The sequence below is a fragment of the Gadus morhua genome, chromosome 18 (assembly GCF_902167405.1).
Source record: "Gadus morhua chromosome 18, gadMor3.0, whole genome shotgun sequence".
Classification (NCBI taxonomy): Eukaryota; Metazoa; Chordata; class Actinopteri; order Gadiformes; family Gadidae; genus Gadus; species Gadus morhua.
In genome coordinates this window covers 15,081,157-15,106,417 of record NC_044065.1, presented here as the reverse complement: position 1 = coordinate 15,106,417, position 25,261 = coordinate 15,081,157, and the positions used below count along the sequence as shown (strand labels likewise).

The 25,261-nt window shown below is 48.2% G+C and overlaps 2 protein-coding genes across 5 annotated transcripts in view; both read left to right on the top strand.

The window, feature by feature from the left end:
• Positions 1–3,954, top strand: part of LOC115531103 (protein sidekick-2) — a 286,697-nt gene extending 282,743 nt beyond the window's left edge. For 2 of the 4 annotated variants that reach the window (XM_030340150.1, XM_030340149.1), the window contains exons 45-46: positions 603–659; positions 1,343–3,954. In XM_030340150.1, coding sequence (XP_030196010.1) covers positions 603–659; positions 1,343–1,798 — 513 coding nt within the window. In that variant the 3' untranslated portion in view covers positions 1,799–3,954. The remainder of the gene's footprint in view (positions 1–602; positions 660–1,342) is intronic. The other 2 variants (XM_030340152.1, XM_030340151.1) reach the window with 1 other exon arrangement.
• A 2,949-nt stretch (positions 3,955–6,903) lies between these two features.
• Positions 6,904–24,916, top strand: cdc42ep4b (CDC42 effector protein (Rho GTPase binding) 4b). Its single transcript, XM_030341106.1, has 2 exons — positions 6,904–7,156; positions 20,571–24,916. Exon 2 carries the CDS (start codon positions 20,788–20,790, stop codon positions 21,799–21,801), a length of 1,014 nt encoding a protein of 337 aa, XP_030196966.1. The 5' UTR covers positions 6,904–7,156; positions 20,571–20,787; the 3' UTR covers positions 21,802–24,916.
• Positions 24,917–25,261: the final 345 nt, after the last annotated feature.

Sequence of the window (25,261 nt, the reverse complement as noted above, 5' to 3'; positions counted from 1 at the left end):
ATGGAAAGATGAAATGGAAAGGTTGAGGACAGGCTGAGCACCTCGGAGGTCAGAGGTCAGCCTCACGTTCATCATCACGGGGTCTGATCGCTCCATAGGAGAACGTCCTCTTCTCTATCCATCCATGACAGTGAGGTGACCACAGGCCGGTCCCCCTCGGAGCGTGATCCCCGACGCGAGGCTGTCCGACAGCTGGAATGTGTGGTGGGACATGAGAATTAAACATTGTGTGGTCCCACCTTCTCCCCCCCCCCCCCCCCCCCCCCCCCCCCAGTAAGGCGGAGGGTCGGAGAGAGGGTGGGTAAATGTCGCAGAGGTTTCGAATCAGAGCATGCTAGGGAAACCAATAAGATGGAGGAAAATAAATTTCACATGCATAAAGTGCTGTCTCTGGGAGAACACCAATGATTCTGTGTATGGATGATGATCATCCATAGACGGTTGCATCGCGTCCTCGACATTCATGTGGTGTGGGGCCATCTTTGGGGGCGGGGCTTCACAAAAGGCTGCTGTTCACCTTTTGTTCTGTCCGTGCTTTCAATTTAAACCCACCTTCCCCCCCCCCCCCCCCCCTCCCTCTACCTTGTTCTGTCCACTCGTAGGAGGCGTTGGTGTTCTCGTATGGGACAGGGGGCCTGCGCACGCTTCCACTGCATCTGGTGAGCTCCCTGTGGCGGCCGGCCTCTGGTTGTGTCTGTGGCCCCTCATCCCATCCCTCCCCTCCACGTTCCCCCCTCCCCCTCTCCCTCAGATTCCCACTTGCGTCTTGTGTTGTATCGTATGTGGTATGCCACAGCCACCCATCCCGCCACATACTCCATTGCCAGCACCATCACAACCATCACAACCCATTCTTATCCGCTTGTTCCCGGAGTGCCTTGCATAGTGGACATTCAGTGTGTTTTTGGTTTGAGTGCTGGATGATTCGGAGGCTTAGTGTCTCGTTGCCGTTCTCCTTTTGTGTTGAGGGTCCCATTGAACGTCCCGCTCCGGTAACGAGTGGTCCTTTTGCAATCATGCAATCACGCTCTGGCCATACCTTCATCATCTTCATCGTGTCGACATGCTGTGTTGCGTGCGTGTGTGTCGGTGTGTTATGTGTGTGTGTGTGTGTGTATGAACGTGTGAGTTTGGCACATGTAGTTTTGCACGTGAGCGTGTCGTGATGAGAGGACAAGGGAGGCAAACGATTGCACAAGTCTATAACCCAATCTATATCTTGATACTTGTTCATTAACCTCATGCTCATTCGCATTTCAAACCTCCGCCCTAAATACGTGACCCAGGCCCCCCCCACACTCAACACTGCCTCCCTTGTGTCTCCCCCCTTCCTGTTCCCCAGGGCAGCGACAGTGAGTACGAGGTGGACCCCAACCGCCAGAAGACCCACTCCTTCGTCAACCACTACATCAGCGACCCCACCTACTACAACTCGTGGCGGCGCCAGCAGAAGGGCATCTCCCGCGCCCAGGCCTACAGCTACACCGAGTCGGAGTCGGGCGACCCCGACCACTGCGCCCCGCCCCCACTGCCGCCCCTCCCCCCTCTGCCCCCCCAGCTCAGCTCCCCCAGCCCCCAGCCCCAGGGCCCGCCCCAGCCCCAGGGCCAGAGCCAGGGCCAGCCCCAAGGCACCCCCCAGGGCCAGGGCAGCCTGTTCAGGCCCAAAGGGAGCCGGACTCCCACCCCCTCCCAGCAGTGCTCCAACCCGCCCAGCCAGCAGAGCACCCTGTACCGGCCCCCCAGCAGCCTGGCCCCCGGCTCTCGGGCCCCCATCGCCGGCTTCTCCTCCTTTGTGTGATGATGATGATGACGATGAAGATGATGGTTATGATGTCGATAGAGACTAAAGGGTTGAAAGTATAGATTAAAGTATTCCTGGAGTGATCCAGGCGAATGGTATTGGAGGAGAACGTCATATGACAGGCATTTAATCAAACCAATCAAACGTCAGTTAGTTTTGTGTTTTAAAGATGTTTTGTTCCACGGTTGCTTTCTTTTTTTTACTATCGGTTATGTTCAGTTTTCTTCTTCCATTATTTTTGTTTGAAATGTGTTTTTTTTTTTAAGACATTCAAGATAAAAGTACATAATCCATTTTTCTTTTTCTTTCTTTGCGTGCGCGTGTGCCAGTGGATCTTCTGAAGACAGTACATGAGATAATATTTACATCATCTGTCCTCTGATTTGTTTTGCTTTTGCCGTCCAAGCGATTTTTGCCTGACATGTTTTGCATCAACTCTTTTAGTTTTTCCTTTTGCGTTTGCGATATTCTTTCTGACACAACATATAAAGGAACTGTTCTGTACAAAGATTTTTTTCTTCAAAGCCCCACCGATCAAGAGCATAGAGAGCTTATCTAGCCTGTTGGAGTCTTCTCTGAATCCATCGAGGGAGACCTGAGGCTACCAGGCAGCCAAACGGTCGGAGTAAAGACATGTGTCCATTTGCACGGATTCAAACTGACAACATGGATTGTAAACGGAAGCGGTGAAGGGACAATTATCAATGACAAATCTAGGCCAAATCAAATCAATGCCAATGAGTCGGCCTTTGTACATTGATCAGGGATCGTTTCTTGTGTTCCCCCCCCCCCCCCTCATCGAGAAACACTTTTTCTGGTGTGGAGCCTGCCCTGTCACACTGCACACAGACCCTGTTCAACTCTGACTCTTCTGGTGTGGAACCTGCCCTGTGACCATGGCACACACAAACACACACACAAACACACACACTGTTGATCTGACTCTTCTGCTGGGGAACTTCCCCTGTGAGCACGACCCACACACACACTGTCCATCTGACTCTCCCAGGCCACGCGCCTGAACCCAAGACATGAGATGGAATCACATGACATGTATATCTCTAAAAGTTTTAAGTGTTACAATCTGTTTCGTGGAGTGTGTGTGTGTGACGGTGGATCATAGATGCCTTGGCAGCAGAATATATATATATACTGTATGTGATGAATCTGGATTCTGTTTGTGACGGAGCACTACTGATTCTGCCGGGGGAGGGGGGAGGGGTGTGCTATCATCGACAGTGACCGAAGAGTGAAAAAATAACTTATCTTTCTTATGGCGGGACAAACCAACCGAAAAATGCTTTTCCCCCCCTCCCCCACACACGCAGCATAACGAAACTGCAAATCCCACTCTCTCTTTCGATGCCGCCAAACTAGAGCAGCGATGACATCACCGTTCCAGGACCCAACTGTAGGAACTGGGCTGTGACTGAAGTGGTCTGGGCCGGCTGTCACGATGCGGTCGTGCAGCTGCCGGCTCTCAGAGTACAGTGTGGGGGCCATTTTGATGAGAAACAGCAAGAGGATCCTATTTTTTCCCCTTCCTTCTCTAGTCTGGTAATGAGGGACTGCTGCCGTAGAAGATGTCCACTGAGAACTATCGGGGGGCCAATGAGAGGAGGTTCTGGCCTCTGCCTCCCTGCCCCCCCCCCCCCCACACACACACACACAGACACACACACACCCCCTGTGTAAGGTACAAATCTGCACAATGCAGTTGCAAAGACTATTGTGACCCAAAATGGAGGACTTTAAAAGTGTATCGGTATGTGTAAGCAAGACTGTGTGCGCGTTTGTGTGTGTGTGTGTGTGTGTGTGTGTGTGTGTGTGTGTGTGTGTGCGTGTGTCTGTGTTTGTCTTCACTTCTTCTGTGTAAGCTTTACAGAGCATTCACTGCACGGCATTACCATCCTACCATGTTCCCTTCAAGACATATATCCCATCACGCTGTAGTGGAGATTCAGTGGTGTCTTCAGTTTTCATAGGTAAAAACTAAAAAAAGTATATATTCATTGCTTTTTTTTTCCTTTTCTCTGTGTGGTGATTTCACTGTACGCAAGAACAAAAAAAATAAGTACAACTCTTATCATGCTTAAACTAAATGGATATATGATCACGGTACATTTCTGAAATAAATTATTTTTCAATGGTGATCCTTTCTGCTGGAAAACGGACTGATTTGTTCAACTGAGCGGAGTGTAGAAAAGGGAAGAGGGGGAGGGAGTACAGGGGGGAAGAGAATGTGGGTGTGGAGACTGAGATCACCCAATTTAATGGAAATGTGGAAGTTATGATACAAATAGTATTCATAAGAAATACATAGTGGTTACTTTGCGGCACAGTCAAAAACCCTTTCCCTTCAATCGTTGGCAAAAACAAGTACCCCCTAAAACAAGGGTGTGGCGAAGCAAAAATAATAGTTACATCATTGTAATTGAACAGTAGGCCACTACAGTTACAGTATGTTATGTGTTAGCCCGAACCCTAACTCTCTGCTGACTGTAAGTGTGTGTGTCTGTGTGCATTACACATCATATACATCGGTGTGAGGCGTGTCGTTGATCCATTAGGTGACCCACCTAACCTCCCAGCCCGGTGTCCTCTCTGCCTGTAGTGTTACCGGGCAACCACCGTCTAACCCTGTTATTGAGCTCCAGCTGACCCGCTGACCTTTGACTGTTGTTCGCCGTTCTCTCCCATAGACCCACGTTATTAAAAAAAGAACGCACGTTGAGAAGTTCAACGTAGTTCCTCTACCCCCGGTGGGGGATCTACTGTGTAAAAAAAGAACAACGTCTTCTCTTTCTGTTTTATTTATTACCTCTCTTCAACTATTTTTCTCTGTCTGTCGTCCCCCCTTGGCCTCGGTTACCTCTCTCACACTTATTTATTTTCCAACCCAACAGTAAGGCCAGACAAAGACCAGACCGCCCGCAGCAAGCGGTGTCAGTCTGAGTCAGATGATACTGAGAAAGAGAGGCCCTATCGCTATAGAAACGGCAGCCGCTCGTGCTGAAAACAACCTTGGGAAACAGCCAGGTTCGCACTCATCAGGTCATCACCCGGTACTGTGTTCTCTATCTCTATCTCTACCTTAAACTGGTTCCCCGGGCTGGAGACAAGGTAGATATGACCTCAACCATGAGGCGTTTTTGTTGTGTTTTCTGACGATTTGTTCAGGAAACTCCATATTTATTCCCATTGTCTTTGCTGTTGTTCTCCTTGTCGTGATTCTCACCTCGGGGAATTCAGTGGCGCACACAGCTTATAGGGATAGAATTGCCGAATTGTCGACCCGGATAGCGCCAGGACTCATGAGCCTCTCCCAGCCGTCTAGGGTGGATACGGTCGCAGATCAACGCTAGTCATAGTAGCATCCAAGATAAATACACTTTAATAACCAGAATGTAGACAAGAATTGTCTGTAAAAATATTTGTGAGCAGTGAACGTGATAGGTGGTGTTGGATCGTAAAACGGAAGGTTTGTTTGGCTTGATTCGGAGGCCAAACATGCTATGGGCCTAACCCAGAGGAGAAATTGGATTGCAGTGCAGGAGACAGGAACCAGGATCCGTCGCATCCTGCTGCACCGTGACCCTAATCCCTTTTGTGGAAAACATGCAGCAGGCTCATTCACTGGGGGACAGATGACACACACACACACAAACACACGTACACACTCTCACACACGCACGCACACACAAACACTTCTCATTTGCTGCAGCATTGACCATCCCTCATCTATGTTCTTTATTTCTCTGAATGGCACATTGCCTGTTATTATTGCTATGTGTTTCATTCTCCTGCAGAAGGAAAAGAAGTACAGAGGACGCCAGTGGTCTTCAATACCCCAGAGAGTCTTAAGTATCACATGGCCTCAATGAGACTCCGGAGGAGCCGCCGGTGCGATTAGAAAGGATCTAGACGGCAGAGAGCCGTTCAAAGGGCTTAGAAACCCCAGCATTTAATTGCTTAATTTAGTGGCTGGTGGGGGGGCTGCCGAGAGGAGGGGCCGGGGGTGTCCGACAGGATACGCTGGTGGGCAAAGGGAAGTGGAATACAGTACATAGGGATCATACATAGAGTGTCGTCTGTCAAGCACTTTGATTTTTATGAATGAGTCCAACGTCGTTTGAAGCTTTTTGTTTTCCCAAAGCGGAACCAGGGACCATCAAGGGGGCCCTTGCCACAGTCTGTGAGTTCTGTCTGGCCTCTTACGGCCTCTGGTTTCACAGTGCCTCTGCGCCTCTGGCCTCTTATTCATTCATTTAATTCAGCCCCATTTGGCTCATCAAACTTTATTATCACTTGGTCGGTTGCTGAATTCAGGTGAGACAGGCAAACGCCATTTTACTTATTTCTCTGCGTTTCCCTTTAATGATCAGACATTATATTATAAGTCACATTATATAGGAGTGGACACAGAAGGACTGATGCACACTATAACCCTTCTAACAGATGAGAAATTGATTGGCAATACATTTTGTTCCAATAAATGCTCTTTAGCCTCTATGGAAGATCATTGTTTATGGTGTAGAAAAAACATCTATAAAAGCTTACTTTTGTAAAACTTGCTGTGAATGTTTCACAGAATGTTAGGTATCCCCATTTTGTTAACATTACCTAAAGTAACATAGTACATATGAGGAAGTTGGGAAGAGTTGACGCAGTTTCTCTATGATTTTCCACAATTTCACAATTGATTGGTGCCCTGATGGTAGTTAGTTTCAAGAAAATATGTCTTACTCCCTCTCGGATATAAATGAATTATGTGTTTTAGTAGAAAGGCAGTGTCCTGTATCCTATATATATATATATATATATATATATATATATTTCGCCAATATTGTAAGGACCTTGTAACAGAGGACATCAAACATCAAGAGATGACAAAATGCCATCTTCAAAATTAGTAATATGTATTTTTGTTAGGCTACTTTTCTTTTTCCTTAATGTCACAAAATCAATATTTTCTTTTAAATAATTATTAAAAACGGAAGTTGATTGTTGTCAGAATGTTCTTTACTGTTTTCCCATAGTTGGGAACAACTATGGACTGGCCCTTTAAGGCTCGACGGGAGGTTGGTAGTCTCGCGGGGAGAGGAGGGACTGGGTGGTTTAGTGCGCCAGTACGGCTCGGCAAACTTGACTGACGCAGAAAGAAGAGTAAAGCACCAGTGAACTGTATGTGAAAAGACTCCTTCCGAGCTAATTACCATTAAGTACATTTCTGTAGATTTTTGCCAGACAAAAACTATTCATTGGCTTCACTGCTTTGCTGTTGGCTGTACTTTTAGAAAGTTCTGGGAATTTACACCGAAACTTCCCCCTTTACCAGGAATACACCTAAGAGAGGTAATGTCTATACTTCAATGGACGCTGTAACAATATGACCTGTTGTATCATGTTTATTCCCAGACCATAATTGCCCGTATTAGCTGTTAATGTATGAACAAGGGTCGGCCATCCTTAAGAAGCGCACGCAGGCTGTACTGCGATCAGTTAACGCAGTTCGCAAGACGTTGAGTGAAATAACGATATGTGTCGATCTCATCTGCATCTCATTTGCATAGCAAACGTGCTCGAGGACAATCAGACCCTCCGGCAGGAGTCTGGTAGGCTGCGTGCGTGAAAGCTAAGCTAGCCGTCCCGTATGGAGTGACAGAGGTCCATTGTGCGATGACGACCCCTCCACTATAGCGCATCAACACCCCCCAGCTGCCTAGTGAGAAGACGGACCCACTAGCTCAGAGAAAACGTGTCATCACTCTGTCCTCTGTGTGTGTGTATCTCGAACGAAGCTCAACCAGGGGGATGGAAACTATGCTTTGAACGCTCAGATTGAGCTGTGATGCTTGTTCGTTGGCCATGGACTAGGGTCACGCATCACGGATCTTTGTTGCGTTGTTGCGAGGGTGAACCATGACGTGTAAAATGCAGGCGAGGGAAACTTTAGTTGTTATTGATAAGCATATGGGGGATTCAGTCAACACTTGAGTTAACAGTTGCTACTGTTACTAGGAGTTACTGAAAGTGTTTTCAACGTTTGATCTAATGATTTATTGTGGATGTGCTTTGTTAACTAATGGTGTAATACGCATTAGTTAACAACTTTCTTTGTCAGGGGTTAGGTAGACTCCGATCAGAGTACAACAGAACAGATGGGGTCAACGATGTACAACCCCAGTTACATAACCACACTGCCCTGGGAACATAAAGAACAAACCCACAGTGGAGGTGTAATGTATTCGAGTAGAAGACCTATAGGCGCTTAGACTCAACCACAAATAAGGCTTCTTCCAATTAGTCCTTCCAGTGCATTTTATTCCTTGCTTAGTGTTTTTAAGAATTTGGCAGTGGTTTTTTGGCCCCTCATAGAATGATAGATACATTATTGTAAAATTGCCATGTTTTATTGAGCAGCCCTACCTTGTTAAACCGTTACCAATGTGTGTGGAGTGGACATCTTGACAAATGAGCTTGGCTCATTACAAACCACCATGACCTCTGACCCCACATGGAAACGACGCCCATCTTTGCTTGTGTTTTGACTGGGCACATCACCCCGACAACATATATATTAGGCGTAACATGCAAATTCGATTTCCATCTTTCTTGATAGCGGAATCCTTTTAACTCTTGGGGAATAACAATTATTAGTACTATGGACAAAGGAGTTGAGATTGAGGCCAAGGTCCAATGCTGACTTACAAGTGAGATGATGCATGAATGCAGCGTCCCTGTTTTTTTTTGTGCTTGGGAGGCCTCTCAATTTAACCCCTTCCCCTCTGGCTATATGCAAATGTGTGTTTTCTGGAACTCAAGAGCTGCTGCTTATCTAATTTAAGCATCTATACAGAGTCTGCCAGAACACACGCGCACACACTTTCTTCTATTTCTTCTCACTTTTGCCTTAAATGCTGTGAAGGAGGATCCTGCAACAATGCAGAATGAGCTGGCTACCTGCCCAGCGTGGTCTGCTCTCTGCTCATTTCCTACAGTCTGCAGTGCAGAGGGGACAAAAGGGGGAGGGGTGACTACCTTGGACGCGTCCATTGCCTGTTTCTTATATATAGGACATACCCTAAAAATGTATATAATATTTGGAACTGACTTTAATATTTAATATAACTGACTGAGTGCTCTGGGACATTCGGTAAATGGCTACTCACGATGAGTTGTGAGTGAATCAGCTTCTTCTTTCCACACTCTATTTTCTACTTGTGTATTTTTTTCAATATATCTTGTGTCTCCGGAAGCAGTTGCATCATTGTGTGTATTTCAGTGAAAGCACCTGGTGAGCTTGAGTCTGAAGGCCTTATATGCTTTGTGTGTTCGTGGCTAAAATCTCATTTGTCTTTTTTGTTTGTTTTCATTCAATTGCGTTTAAAAATGCCTCATGCCCTTTTATGATCTTGAGTGACTGGATTTCTGCTTGTGCTCCAGAAAGTTCCTTTCACACTCAGTGGTTCACTGACCTCCATGGAAGGCTCTGTCGGAGACAGCGACAAAACAAATCAACAATGTGTTGATATATGATATTCTGAAAAGTCCTAGGGAAGGGGTCATGGGGAATGAAAGTCACAGGAGCAGAGAAGTGGATTGTCCCTGACTGACCAGGTCGCTTTCTGGACATCAATCCCGATAGTTTAAAACGTGACCTTTTCGGTACCACCTAAAAAAAAAAGAGCAAGATTCCAGGCTGTAAAATGTTTACATTCAAGGGTTATAAAGAGATCCTTGACATTGCTTATATATCAGTCAGTGGGCTGATAACAACCTTTTCGAGGACCACTTTTTGAAACTCCAGATTTCAGTTTATTGAGTCTACTTGTCACTGGCATCGCTCACTTTAGCTCAATCCCGAGCTCCTGACGCTACAGTAAGCCTCCCCCCTCCAAGTTTTGGATGTTATCAACGTAACATGACCAAGGCCTCGCCAAGTAACCGGTTCAGCAGGCTTACTGTCCCTCTGGGGCATGATAAACTAAATACTCCCATGTTGCACTTAAAAACAATGGCCCTCCATCAATTCAATTCATAAACTGATGTTGAAAAGAACAAAAGCAAAGGTGTGGCAATGATTTGAATGAGTGGTCGAAAATGTGGAGCCAATTAATCATCTCAACGCATCCGTCCATGCAACATTATGGCCGCAAGGTGCTGCTTAAAGCTGTGGAACCAGTCACATTATTGTCATATCTGAGGTGATGCATCGCTGATGGAACTCGAGCCAAAACAGGGACCAGCCTTCTGGGTTGGTCTGGCATTCCAAATGGTTGAGAAAATCGACAGAGGTTTCAGTCTGGTCCGAGAGTGTAACCAGAACAAGACATCACACTCGTCTGTCACGCCTGTCCCCTGTCCGCCAAGGTATCCTCCATTGTCATCCTAAGACACAAACATATTTCAAATAACTTTTGTAAGCGATTGCAAAAAGGTGGTTAAAAAGGTGGATGCACTTTATTAACCAAACAACATTGATCAAGATGAAAAGTTCTTGCAATAGAAAAACACATTATTTATTCCTCCCGTTCCCCCCTTGCCTCTGCAATTGTAATTAAATTGACAGATAGTTATTGTACAGTGCACAAATTGTACAGGGTCCTTCATAAGAGTAATTCGTTCTTTTCTAAGCCACCTAAGTAAAATGAGATTGTTAAAGGCATCTTGTCCCTCTCGTGCATGTGTTTGTTGGCAATTCCCATTGAGGTTTGTAGTCCCAACAGCTGTGATGCAGAGGCCCGTGGAATCGTGGTTAAGACTTATTGAAGCACAGGCCTAATTGAATTAATACCCTGCCTCCACAGCGCCATCCGCTGCGGTATGCGGCTTGTGTGGGACAACTGTTGGGTCTGGTACCAAAAGCACAAAGGAGCTAGAGTCCAGATGGCCTGGGGTGGTTGAGGCTGTGGCCCATTCACACCTCACCGATCCCCCATTGTTTTTCATCACTGTATGGACTAGGGAAGCAGATGGTCTTTCTCAACCATAATGTTCATGGCAGGAAAGAAAACGCTGCTGTCCTAATGCAAGCAACAGGCTCTGCTCTGGGAGTGATTACTGGACGAACCTGTGTCAGAACTAGTGGTACTACAAGGCCTTGGACTATGGGAAAAGTGAGGTCTTAAGCTGTGATTACATCTACAGGACTCCAGTGGGTCCCATGTGAATATCTGTCCAGGTTATTAGCGTAGGTTTCGGTTTCTTCATAGAGGGCACCTTCATATCGGCCCTTAGATCTTGTGTGTGTTGATGTGTGAATCGATTTATGAATGCATGTGTGGCTGGGGTGTGTCTGTAGGGTTTGGTTCTCGCATTGCTTCAGTGTTGAAAAAATGCTTTTTTATTAGCTCTTCTCCATTGTCAGTGTTGCCTTTTTGTATGTTACTGATACCTTTCAGCCAATGAGGTGCCAACCTGGGCTTTGCCCGTGAGAAAGAATCTTGTTCCTATGTAGGGATACATACCTGAATTATCTTTCATTTGTTTTGTAACTTAACATTATAACCTTACTTCAAAGCTTTCGGTTGAAGTTTAGTACACTGTCATAAATTGTTCACATTACTGGCCTTCAAGATTGTGGTTCCCTTTAATCAGCGAGGTTGTCGGTGACCGTATTATTAGGGTGTTCTGTTATTTATCTTAGCTTTATAAATCATCACTTTTAACAAGGAGCAGCTTCTGCTTTTCCACCTGAGATTATGTTTCTGGAGAGCTTTCCCCACACTTGCTGGTATATTCTAGCACTTTGAGAAATGGCAAGACCGATAGAGCTGTCAAGATTTATTGTCTATGGGATCACTTCCAAATTATCTTGAGCCTGCTAATTGCTCACCGTAGCATCCCTAGAAGGAATATTTGAATAGTCCTCCTGAATCTAGGCCATGCTTAGAGGGTCATGGTCAGTCACTTATTAAGAAATCGGGTAAGAAATAACTTTTTTCTTTACTCCACTGACTTGTTCTACACCGTTGATTTAGGGAAGAAGATGCATTGAAGGTGCCCGTAGAACCTGCAAACATACAGTATTTTTTAGCGGGAGAGAAAACGTATGGCCTTTGGTCGCTGTGTTGGCATGTCATTAAGAGAACCAAGAAGTAACACAAGCCTAGTCTTTTAAGATTGGCTGGTGGACTTTGAGCTTATTATTTCTTTCCCTCTTGCCTCTCCTGCCTCAACTTGCAATGACTCAGCCAATGCATGTATTACCTCTGAAGAGAAACACTACATTTGAAATGAATACATGCAATGGAACAAGTCAGTAAGTTTGTTATGCCGTTGAATGTCCTTACTAAATCAGTCTGTCTTGCTGGTCAGTACTATCCCTTATGTTTACAATATGCTTGGGAACTTGAGTCTTGCATGTGTGGCTCATGCATTGAGCCACACATGGCTGAAAGAGCTCTGTAATTATCTGGGCCGATCGGTAACAGGCAAGCTTACAGTGCAGATCTGCTTTGCTTTGCATGTGCCAATCAGGGCTGATTGAGGCATGATTGAGGCTATGTAGGGGAAAAGTTGACCATTTGGGAAGTGCTCCTATAGACTGATGAACTACAACTGTCCACGAGACGGACGGCTCAGCGAATTGTTGACCATTTACAGGCGTTGCTGTATTGGGCTGTGGGAAAAATGTGACTAGTTCACCCGGCACACACTGAGGTGACTGGAGACCGCTTTGGTTCTCCAATTTGGTCGCAGTCATGCCATTTCTTTCTGCAAACACGCAAATACTGTTGAAAGTATCAAAGGGTTTTCAGTCCATTTTCCTGCACTGTATGCTAATCAGGCAGAGTAAACCATGAGCCTGCAATCACTTTGAAGTGCTGCTCCTACCCAAGCACTCTGTGACCCTGAATGTCCCCATCTCCGTCCCGCTGTCAGATCCCCAAGGGAACGCTCAGTGAGTTTTTGCTGCGCTGGTATTAAGTGGATCGTCTACAAGGCACGCATACCACACCCACTGTGTTGAATGTACTGCCCTTACAGGCCCGGGCCATAGTCGCTCCAGTGATTGTGCGTTTAACCAGGAAGTAATTACTGTTAACGAGGCATGTCATCGTTAACGCCAACTAATCACATGCCCTTTCTCTATCATAGCCCTGCGTGCGTCCGCCAGTGAAGTTGCTTGGCGCGTCAGCTGGGGTAAATTACGGTGCGTTATGGGGCTGAAGTGGCCATGTTTGTTGGCCCCTGTGGTCTTTGTCTGGTTAGGGGGGCATTTTACTCAGTGGGTGTGTTTGTGGAGTGCCTTTTGCTGTTGTTAAGGCCTGCCGGCTCTATTATCTCTTCTTGTGAGCCCCCATGCCCCAGGCCTTTATGGCCTCTCTGGAGCCTCTGTGTTTGAATTCTGTGGGAGGCAACTGATAAAAAGGCCTGTTGAGAGGTTGACATGCTGTTGAAACACACTCGCAGTTGGCCAAACGCTGTGTGTGTGTGTGTGTGTGTGTGTGTGTGTGTGTGTGTGTGTGTGTGTGTGTGTGTGTGTGTGTGTGTGTGTGTGTGTGTGTGTGTGTGTGTGTGTGTGTGTGTGTGTGTGTGTGTGTGTGTGTGTGTGGGCAATCAGAACCAGAGCCCTTAAAAACCGGGTGGAATATGACTTAATAACATCCTGTAAATCCCATCCCGTCTGTGTGCATGCTCATGAAGCACCGTTGTTGCGTACGTGTGTGTGTGTGCGCACACATGTGTTTGTTCCGACGAACTGCTGCGTCCGCGCTCCTGTTCGCCGCCCTGGTATCTGCTGAAGCTTATCTTTCTGGTGATTTGGCACATTTTTTTCCCGCCCAGTCACAGCGTTTGGTTCACTGAACTACTACAATCCTGCTCGCTGCGTTTACAAAAGGGATGAACAGAGGCACACGTCGGTAAATGGCCTCCCAACTTATTTTTCAATGATAACGTCATAATCGTTGGTCCACGGCTCACCTGCTGCTGGCCCAGTGTAGTGCATTGTCTTAATGTCGCCGCGGCCTATTCACTGGAAGTGGAAACTAACTGGGATACTGGCCATGCTGCCATCTTTCTTTAATGGGGCTTTTTTGTCCAGGCTCTCTCTTTGTTTTCCATTGCATTGTTATCCAGAAGTAAGAAATATCCTTTCGGCCGACTTTTGCACCTCTTGGCTCCATATGCCGTGCATGCGAGCATACAAAACCCTATTGGAAGCTGTGACCACTTTGGAGATCGACTGGACGAACACACACACATTTTTCCTGGATTTGGCGCGGGTCTGTGAAGTTATAACCTATTCGGCATTGGCATGAAGAAGGCATGTCTAAAGACATACCTTATTGCAGTATCCCCTTGGGCCCATGCTGCTCCAGAACGGACCAGCCCTGCTACTACCGTGTGTGTGTGTGTGTGTGTGTGTGTGTGTGTGTGTGTGTGTGTGTGTGTGTGTGTGTGTGTGTGTGTGTGTGTGTGTGTGTGTGTGTGTGTGTGTGTGTGTGTGTGTGTGTGTGTGTGCAGTGCCTATCTTTTCCCCGCGTGAATCACATCCAGGCGGTGACCACTGCTACAAAATCGAGTTTTCGCCAACTTATCGTTCTTCATTTAATCTCCACAGTGTTTACATTTCTATGACTTTCACACTGGGCGGGAGGTGTCAGAGGGCTACCGAAGTAATCAAATAATGTTCCAATACCCAAATACAAAATGGAAGTATTGTATGATAACTCTGTCTGCCCCTTATTTGCCATTTCTGATGATGACGACCACCGTCACCTCATGTGAAGCGTTCTCAGACAGGACAGTCTAAAACACTGAAGCACTGGATATTGAATTGAGATTTGAATACCTACCATACGAATGTTTTTGTGTCTGTGTGTCTGTGCCTGATAAAGGTGCCCCCACAAGTCAGGTTCCACCCAGGCATCTCACGCAGCTTAGCATGATAGTCCAGGGGGCTAGCTCAGCCGGCTCCAGGCCTTGGTGTTCTGCCATCCCGGAGTTACTGCTCCATACAGGAGACCTGATGGAGAGCCGTTGGAAGCCCTCCGCTACAGGCGATAGATGGGAAAACCTTTCCCAAACAAACAAACATCACTCCACACGTCGGTTTCTGTCAAGAAAAGGCCGAAAATGGGGCCACGGTTAATATTTAGCCGGGCTTACAACAACAGCCGAACAAGTGAGAGCATGTTTTGAATAGAGGGTGGATTTGGGCCATGACGGGGGGGAAATAGGATGGGAGAAATAATACTGGTGAAGAACAAGGTTTGGTGGTTGTTCTGCGAGGGAGAGGGTTATTTAGGGGGGGGGGGGAGGAGGAGGAGAGGAGGAGGAGGAGGAGGCGGCGGCGTAGGCGTATCGCTGGACCTGCACACACACGCACACGCACACACACTACAGAGGGCCTGCTGTGAGGCTGGGCCAGGGGTTTTGTGCTGAACGCAAAGCCTTTTTTTCTCCCTGGCTTATCTGTCCGAGCTTGTCTTCTAAATCTTTTTTTAATTTGATAAGCATTAACGTTGCTTTGTCAGTGTCTTTCCCCTCTGAGACCAGAGTAGGTCTTGGGTTATGATTGCATACCATTAGGCTGGTTGACCTATGACACTTTTGTTTGGATGGTTGTCACTCAATTTGTTCAAGGTGTGTTACTTCCCAGTATTTCCCTCCCAGGTGTGTTGTAGGGTTTGCACCTCTATGCATTGTATTGTTCTTCTCTCCATTAGTTTGACCTGAAAACACACACTGGTGTCTCTCAGGGGGAATGGCAGACATTACCACTAATCACGTTATGCACCGTCTGGCTCTGCCAATTTCCAAATGTAAATTGTATTGACGGCTCCTCTTCTCCCTGCCAATCACATTCTTCTGGAGGACTCCCGCAGGAAGGCTTCACCCTTCACCCAGATCCCAATGTTTAGCCTCATCTTTTGAATGCATCTACGAGACGCTTCGTGTTTGTTGGTCACTTTTCTAATGGGAGATAGCCGTTTCTAATGGGAATTAGCCGTTTTTAATGGGAGTTAGTCGTTTCTAATGGGAGTCAGCCGTTTCTAATGGTAGTTAGCCGTTTCTAATTTGGCCAAATAGATTTCTGAAGGATATGTGGTTTAACGGGAAAAACCGGTCAGCTCTTTATTATCAAGTGCTAATTATAAGACAATAGGCAGCACTATGTGGTGTCATCAGTTCCGTTTGTCAAGACTGACGACATGTAATGGGTCATCACATCGTTGATAACGGAAGCCATGATTAGGTGTTGCAGTTAAAGTCGGAGCCTATGCTTTGAATAAAGTTGTGCTTCTCTAGGAAGTTGTCATCTATGTAAATGTAATGGCCTCAGGCTACTTAATACCTGACCAAAGTAGTCTGCCTGCTTGGTATTCAGGGTACAATTTAGGTGGAGGTGTTGAGGCTTTTTATTAATAAGGACTGGGTTTTCGTGATTTAATGGGGTTACACCGAAGCAACTGTTGCATGTTGCAGGATATTTGTCTGCTTTGATTTCTCTCCAGTCTGTGACGTATTGCGCCTGCTTGGAGTAAGACCGGGGCGTTGGTTTGCTTTACAACTCGACGCCTGTTACCCATGTAAATATAACCCCGTCCATTTGAAATGTAAAGCCTGCCGCTGTGTCTGGCTGCTGGGTCAGCCCATTGAAGTCGACCGAGGGTCCAATCTGGGGGACGGCACAGACTGATAGTTGTTGTCCTCATTTTATTTTATAGAGGCCAAAATCAATTCAGCGCATCAAGTTTAACTCACAAGGTGGAGGTGCTTGTATCAGAGCTTGGTGTTGATGGACTCGTTTGTGGTTTCTCCATTGTTAGACGGTTGTGGTCAAGGGCAGTTGGCCCCCACCGTGGGAACCAGACCTTTCGACCCAGCGGCTGGAAGTCCGTTGAGCTCCTTTTGTTAAGACGTGCTGGACAACCGGCCATTGTCATGCGGCCCTGCTGATTAATTGGTGATTGTATTGACAGCGCAGCTCACCGGTTTCATTTGCACCTCAATGTGTCCGCACAACGGCTGCCCCTCCTATTGTGGGGCCCCTCGGTAAAGTGGAAGGGGATTGGCACCGGTTCAAGGTTAGGGAGGTTCTCAGACGCTCAGACAAACTTTGTCTAGCGAGCTGGATGACAAAAACAAAACTTTTCTCTATAACTCTTTTTAAAGAAACATTCGACACGCCCGAGTGTCTCCGTGGACAGCCAGACTGTGGGCACATTCTCCGCGGTTCTATTCCTAAACTATTAACCACCAGGCTTTAAACATTTAATCTTGTGAATCAGTACTACTCTTTTTTTCTTAACTCATGAATAAAGAATTCAATTGGCAGAGACATCCCTAAAGCCGTGTGTGTGTGTGCGTGCGTGTGTGTGCGTGTGTGCGCGTGTGCGTGCGTGTGAGAGACGGAGGGAGATTCCTGTGTGTTACTAGGGGGGGGTTGTAAGGGTGAGTCATGGGATTACGCTAGGCAAGAGTTGGGCGGTGATGACCGCGTTATTTGCCGGACACCGTGACATCACATCGGGGGAGGGGGAGGCAGAGGGCTGCAAGATGTTGTCAATCATTCATAGCCCTGTCACCACCGCTCTGCGATGGAGCTGGGGTCGTGGTACTCGGAGAGTGCCCGGTTACTTAAAGCGTTGCCGTCTCCAGCTGGCACGTCCATCGCGCTCCAAACGGTCTCAATAACAACACCACTTCTCCCCGTCGGACTCTGAACACACAAATGTATTCCTCTCCGTGGGTTTCTCCGTAATCGGACCTCGCAGGCCCCTGACGGAATGCTTATCGCGATCCCAGAGTTGCTGCGAGACCTGTCTGCATCTCTGTCCATCTCGACCGAATTTGTGATTTAAAAGTGTTGGGTTAAATGGGGAATCTGGCCTGCAGACAATCTGCCGGTTATGGGAGTTGACTGAATCCCCAGTGGCCAGTGTTGACCCAGCGTTTGAGTGAAGCCTAATGGCCAAGGCTTTGATTATCTGTTATTCTAGCTGTCTGGATGGGCCCTGAAGCAGCAAGGCGTGCTTAAACATAAACGGTGTTCGTGTTTAAAACCCCCATTGTTTTTTTTATGCGTCTTGGCAGCACCATGGAGCAGGACGGGCTAAGGACACCGGCCTTAGGGTGTGATGTTCCCCTGAACCTTTCCCAGCGCCGTGTGTGGGTGATTTACATCTTCACAGGGGTGAAGCGCTGCTGAAAAGCCCGTAACCGAATATGACGGCGCTGCCTTGAGGGCTGCCCTCCCTTTGTCCTGGCGGCAGTAATGGACTCTTGATAATTGAAAGCAAGCAGGGGGGGGGGGGGGGGGGGGGGGGGGGGGGGGGGGGGGGGGGGGGGGGGGGGGGGGGGGGGGGGGGGGGGGGGGGGGGGTGGGGGTCCTCTCTCATCATACACCGCAGGGTCCCGACAGATCTCCCCCCCCCCCCCCCCCCCCCTCAACAGGGCCCCGACGGACCATTTCCTTCAACGGCTCAAGGTGTGAGGGCCCTCCAACCTTTTGATATCCACCCAGGAGGTCATTTTTTATGCAGGGGTTTTGAATGTTTGATACTTTTGAGAAAGCCTCACATCAAAAGCATTCCTCTGCCGCTGTGGCATTGTGGTGCGGTTCCCTTCACCTCCAGGAAGGGCCCGCTCGTAGGGCTAATCCATCTGAATGAGGTGATCTCACTCCGGTTGCCATGAAAGACACTTTCTCCCTCTCCCTCTCTTGTCCTCTTGTCTCTGGCTTAGAGAGACAGGATGCTCGCTGGGCAGTCAGTGATGCGGTCTGATGTTGCAGCTCACCAGGGAAGGATGTGAGGAATCTGTGCATGCATGCATGGGGACTCTGGATCCCTCTGCCAATCACTGCACTACACTGGTTCATGGACGGAGGGCAGAAATGGTGCCTTTTCTTTCTTGTTGTATAACATCAGTACGCAAATAGCATGGCTTTTGGTTCCGGATCTACTTTCACTTTAACCCTACAGTGAAAAACAAGGACTCCTCTGACCCTTACTATGGCCTTTAAAGAGATGTCCCTGTTGACCTAAACTAATCTGATCAAATTATAGATTGTCCTGCAGCGCAAAAACGCTTGCATCAGAGGTTGGGTTTGAGTGCACAATGACTGGCGGTGTTTGCCCTCAGCTGGGCCTCTCCTCATCTGATGGCATTTAGAAATGTGTTAAGTGCTTCACACAACACACAACCCTTCCCCATGCTACGGCAGCAGCACACGATCACTTCTAGTCTTCATTTTCTACACTTGGGATGCAGTTTGAGCAGGATTCTCTCCCAGGTGAGATGGTTAACGCACGTATCGCCTCTGATTTGATTATGGCTGCGTGAGAATGATGCCGAAGAAGTGTGTGGGTGTGTGTGTGTCAGGCGTGAAACAAGCCGTGAAACAAAGCATTATTCCTGAGAGGCATCTCACACACACACTTGAAACCATTTGCATCTCAAACAAATAAAACAAAGAAAGGAAGTCTCCATTGAACTGTAAAGCCAACTGCAGACCAACATAGAGGTTTCGACACACGCTCACACGTGAGGCCTACAGCGAAGGAGTAAACAATCCAACATAAATGGTAGGACGGTAACGCTGTCTGACATTAACAGTCCGCCCTCCTGTGTGTTTATAGACATGGGCACCTCAAACACCCCCCCGACTTAGAGCAGACAAAGCTGGTCGCCCACTTTGCCGCCTGCTCGCCGGGCGTCCCTGAGGACCGAAGGACAGCTCGGCCGCAGTAAGCCAACACCGCCCCCCATCATGGGCGCGTTGAGCTGAGGGACGGGTAGTTGACAAGGCTAAGAGGGATCTCAAGAAGGCCTACTCCTTCAATGGAGACGAGCAGTCTGCACACCAGGCCTCTAAGCTATCACAGCCCATCTCCTCAATCACACATTTTAAATGTCCGTAATCTGGAGCGCTCCGCTATACTCGACGCACACTGCGTCCTTCCTGGTTGGGAAAAATCCCCGATCCCAGAGTGGCTTTGATTAGGCAGCCCGCTATTCTCTTTCAACTCCCCTTCAAATCAAATAGACGGAGAGGAACAGAGTACCACGAGTGTTGGCTAACTAAATAAGATATGTGATCTGGTGGTGATGGAAGCTTTTAAACAGAATGCCGCCCGTCTGGATTCATGGGTTGATTCAAGCTGAAGAAATGCTGCTCCCCCGCATTCTCCCTCTCCCGTCTCCTTTCTCGCTCGCCCCTGGTTCACTTTGGTTCTCCGCGTCGCACAGTATCCGGTGTCTTGCTGGTTATGTAATCGTAAGGGGCCCCGAATGGGAACCTTAACAAAGCAGTGAACGCAGGCCCCCGTGCCAAAATCAGCAACGTAGTTATATTATAATTTATGTTACAACAATAACCAGGTAGTAAGTCCCAGTCTTTGTCTGGGTGCTCATTAGTGTGCAATTCAATTGAAGAGTGAAGGAGGTGTGAAGTTGACTCCAAGGTGCTGCTCTGCCCCATTACATCGAGCGTTCACAGAGCTCTGGCTGTTGCTGGAGTCTGAAAACACTGAAGCCCGGCTTTGTTTCCCAGACACGTCGGAGCAAAGTTTCCAAGCTGGATGCGGATCAAACCGGAGGGGAAGGCGACGAAGCGACGGGCTTCAAAATGGCAGTAGCTCACTAGATTGGCATTTAAATGCTACGTTAGGTCCTCGTAGGAAAAGTTTAGGGCAATATAAAATCCGCCTCTGATGTTATTTATGATCGGTTTCCAGCGGCGCTGCCAAGTGGTAGAGTATAGTTTACATTACAGTGCCCCTAATTCTCTCTTTCCCCTTCTCCTGCTCAGGTCGATCCAGCAAGTGAGACGAAACGTGGACAAGCATCGCGCTTCAGGGGCATTGTAATGGCGACACACACAGACCTCCTCTTGCTCTGACACCACCCCCTGCCCCGTTCCCCGCACTGAACCCACAAGCCCTCGTCTGAGGCCCCTCCGCACCCATCTGCCCCTGTCCCGCCCGCGGCTCCGCTCAGCCCAGGGGGTTCTAGCGAGCGGCTGCATCATGCCCATCCTCAAGCAGCTGGTGTCCCACTCCAATCAGGCCAAGCGGCGGTCGCGGGCCGACCTGACGCCCGAGATGATCAGCGCCCCGCTCGGGGACTTCCGCCACACCATGCACGTGGGCCGCGGCGGCGACGCCTTCGGGGACACGTCGTTCCTCAGCACGCGGTCCGGGGAGGCCCCCCGGGAGCCCGAGCCCCGGGCCGAGTCGCCGGGCCCCAAGCCGGGCCTGCTGTCCCGGACCTTCCGCAGCAGCAAGCGCTCGCAGTCCATCAACCGCGGGGACCGCTACGACGCCGGAGTGGCGCCCTCCGGCAGCTCGTCGGCCTACGTGAAGAACGCCATCTCCCTGCCCTACCTGAACGAGGACGACGCCCACTTCGGCCGGCAGCTGCCCAAGAGCGTGTCGTCCAGCCCCATGAAGCGGTCGCCCGGGTCCGACGCCTGGCCGGCCAACGGCGGCGGCAGCGGGGCGGTTGCCATGGCGACCCTGGACCCCGACTTTGACGAGCTGAACTTCGGGGAGCTCACGGACCTGCCGCCGTCGATGCCCCGCGGTGGCGGCGGCATGAAGCACGCCGACTCCATCATGTCGTTCAACATCGACCTGGGCCCGTCCATGATGGACGACATCCTGAGCGTCATGGAGAAGAAGGGCTGGGAGGACGACGACCTGGGCTACGAGGAGGGCAAGGGCAGCGAGAGCGGCGGCTCGCCCTCCTTCTGCGCGCCCGCCCAGCCCCAGGAGGCCAAGCGCGTGCCCGCCAGGCCCCCCCGCAGCACGCCCCTCGCGGCCGCCGGGGAGCCGTACACGCCGGAGCCCCCGGCCCGGAGGAACCAGCGCCTCGACAGCTGCTCCCTGTCCAGCTCGGGCTCGGCCGGCCTGGACGACAAGACGCACGGCGCCGCGCCCGAGGGTGACACGGACAGCGCCAAGTACAGCTCGCCCCACGGGGACGACGACCGCGAGTTCTCCTTCATGGACGACGACGACGACGACGAGATCCGCGTTTGAGCGCCCCGGTGGGGGGGGGGGGGGGGAATTGGCTGGTCGGGGACGGTATGTTCGGGGACGCGCAACGCTGAGGATCCAGAAGGCTGTCGCTGAAAGACTGAGGACGGGGGGAGAGGGGGGAGGGGGGGGTATGGAGTGGGCGGCGGAAATGGGAAAAGCCAGCACATGACTGCGCTGTATTTGGGCATATTTGGGTCTTAATCTCTCTGCACTTTGTCCGACTATACTTGCGGCAAGAATAAATAAATCCTGTTGTTGTTATTAAGCCTTAAACGCCTTTATTGTGGCCATACATAAGCGGACTTCTCTCGCACGAACGGGAGATTAAATGGAAATTCAAATGGAAGTGAAAGAGTGAAAGCACAGTCCCCCTCGCATCCGTTTTTTCATAGAGTAGAGGATAATGCCAAAACGCTACAGTCTTATACTTTTGAAACTATCATTTCTAGGGTCGCATTCCAGTGAATCAATGCGCTGAACATTCTCCATGTTTGGAACATTCAAAGGCCCATTTTGAAACATTCATCCGGTTCCAAGTGACCTGCCCTGCCCTGTGACGAGGACAAGCCACCCCGTCTTCAGCGGTGGTTCTCTTTAAAGACAAAGGCAGCAGGCGGGACTCGGGAGTCATGATTTCAACATGATTTCAAAAAAATAACATGGAAGTGCATTGAGAGTATGACGTCTACGCTTGAGAGAAAGGACACACAGGGGTGAGCAAAATGAATGGGGGGATGGGAGGGATTGAATCGTAAAGTGTGTGTGGCCGTGATGGTAGTAGTGGTAGTGAAGCAGCCATAGTGCTCTATTCACCAGTGACAATGTGTGTTAGTGGCACGACACTAAAACTGAAATTAAATCGCTATCACTTAGACCGTTTCTGCTTGTTGAGGGGGATTGCTCCTATTCGTTTTCCTTTGTGTACATACATTATTGAGTAGTTGGTGTTCTACGGCCCATTATTATATCATCGGTATCTTTTAACGTTTCGCTTGTTTCCTAACTCTAGCAGGCCTACAGTATTTTCCTTTTTCTTACCGTTTTTTTTTTGTCCACCATTCAACGCATTGTTTCGGTTTCTTGTCAGGGTCACGCTTGGATTTTGTGAGTCTTTTGTGCCACGCAGAGCTTTTCATTGCAGGTTTATTTTTTTATTGCGGTTGGGTTTTTTGGATTTGTGGCTTTCCTTAGTTTTGGTGGCCTTCAATGAGCCAGCTGGGGCCGCGGAGGGCTTGGTGAATCGGCTGTCGGTATGCATGACTTTGTTGTCGAACCGTTACACGACACAACACTAAACGTAAGGTCATGTCAGCTCTGCTGGCGATGTCCCAATGTGGCTGTAATGGCTGACGATGACTTTTACACTGGCACTCATTGTTGTATGCTTATGCCCACTTTTTGTTGAAATGTTAAAAGACACAAATGTGAATTATTGCAAAACGGAGGCCTTTGGTACATGGGTATATTTTGTTCCTTGTCGTCCTTTTCTTGATCGATGTAATTAAACCGACCAGACTTTGGAGTCTAAAATGTGGTTGTCAAGGGAGACGTGGCTTGTTGCTTTCGTGTTTTCACTCCACACCACAGGTGAGTGCTTGAGGTAGGTGAGCAGGGAATAGAGGGATGTTTGTAAGTTAATCAGGAGTTGTACAACAAAACGAAAGGCCTGCTCACCCGGCATCGAAGCCACAACCCTAGACAAGTGTGTTAACCTCCACGTTAGGATGGTGGACTCATTGAAAAAAAAACAAAAAAAACAATCCTCGGTGAGTTCCGGCTTAGATGTCTCTAAGCAACCACATCTGCGCTGTGATTGGCCGAGGCAGGACCGGAAGAGGTCAGATGCTTGGTTAAGCAGGGCTCCATGAGACTACTACATCTTGTGGATAGCATCCCTACATGATTCCTGTACCCCCTGCTGAGGCTTCTTGGCCTCTCCCTCTCCTCAGACCTGTTCCGATTGGTCCACTTGTTCCCTCATTCCCTAATCGCTACATAGTACATGGAAAACTTGAGTCCTGTATTTAGGGAACACGCAAGGCAGGGAATCGGGGGGGCGTTCGGACACTAATCATGCAGTAACTAGATTTGTACGGTAACATTTCGGACAGTACAAAATGGCGACGCCCCAAATAGTGCACTACATGGGGCGCAATGGATCCGATTGGGGCGCGGCCCGCCTTAGTCCCTCTGGAACACGGACACTTACATACGCATGGCTTAGTTATTTTGAGTGTTTCATTCCGTCTCTGGTTTGTTTGTGTTTTGTTCTTTCTGGTACTAGTCACGAGTGGGAGAGAGTCATGTTCGCTGCGTGTTCATGTCCACTAAGAAGGACCAGCCGAGTGATTTGGAAGGAAGTTGTATTTACCAAGTGTGTGTGTATATATCTCGTCATTGTGTTTTTTGTGATTGAATGATTCTATGTACGCTCGCTGCAGTATGTTTTCAAACCACCGAGTTCCCTCGCAGAAACTCGACGGGCCATAAATCTGGGTTGTGTTGCATTTTGTTTTGGTTTCACTCTTGACTTGATTGGTTAAGTCCTTTTTTGGGATTGTTTGGGGGAGCTGAAATTCCTCATGTTCCACCAAGTTTTGTTTTTCACACTAACGGACACTAGGAAAGAATATTTCCACAGAACGCTGCGCTGTCGCTGCTCTAATCCGAATAACTGAACATAACAGCCTACACATTGTGCCATCCTTTAATGCAATTAGATTTCATTTCAGCAATAAAAAACAAAGTGGAGCTTATATGTGGAAAAACACATGAAGGTTGGTGATAAAAATCCACCTTAATAGCTCCAAATGATAACTTTTTACATCAAATCACCTGGGAGATTGTTTGACTGCTAAAAATAAATGAACCATCTGTGGTTGGTTGGGATAAAAAACGATTGTGAGGGGAGGTTGGCGAAAGCGTGGCCGTAAAACGTCTCGTTTTAGTTGTTTTTTTTACTGGGTGGCTGTAATCTAATAAAGTATGTACTATTTTCTTTACCGTTTCTCCTCCCCTTGTTTTACTGTACGTATATGAATAATATATATCTACCACTCTGTTCTTTGAAATAACAGCTATATTTTTCAATAAAAGAAAAAGCTGGTAATCTTTACCTGTGGCTGTGTTAATGTATTTCATTTGGTAATGCGTTTCCCTAGTTGGAGTGAGAGTAGATGCTGAGACTGCAGTCTGCTGCGAGTTGATTCATGTTCCATTCTCCCCATAGAAGCAGCAGCTGGACCTTGTGGTCGATTTTAGTGCCTTTTCTAAGAAGTGGCATGACTACAATCCTACAGTAGAAACGTTTTAACCTTTGGTTTGCAGTTTTAAACTGGAATGAATAGATTGAGATTAATTGTTAAATATAGATCCATTATAGTATGTGTCTTCTTAGATTAGACTTGTTAGAACTAATTACAAAATTAGGCTAGATAAACTATACTGTGTAGAAGTGTAT

Excerpts from the sequence above, each read along its gene's own strand:
- cdc42ep4b (XM_030341106.1), top strand. The coding sequence starts at position 20,788 with ATGCCCATCCTCAAGCAGCTGGTGTCCCACTCCAATCAGGCCAAGCGG.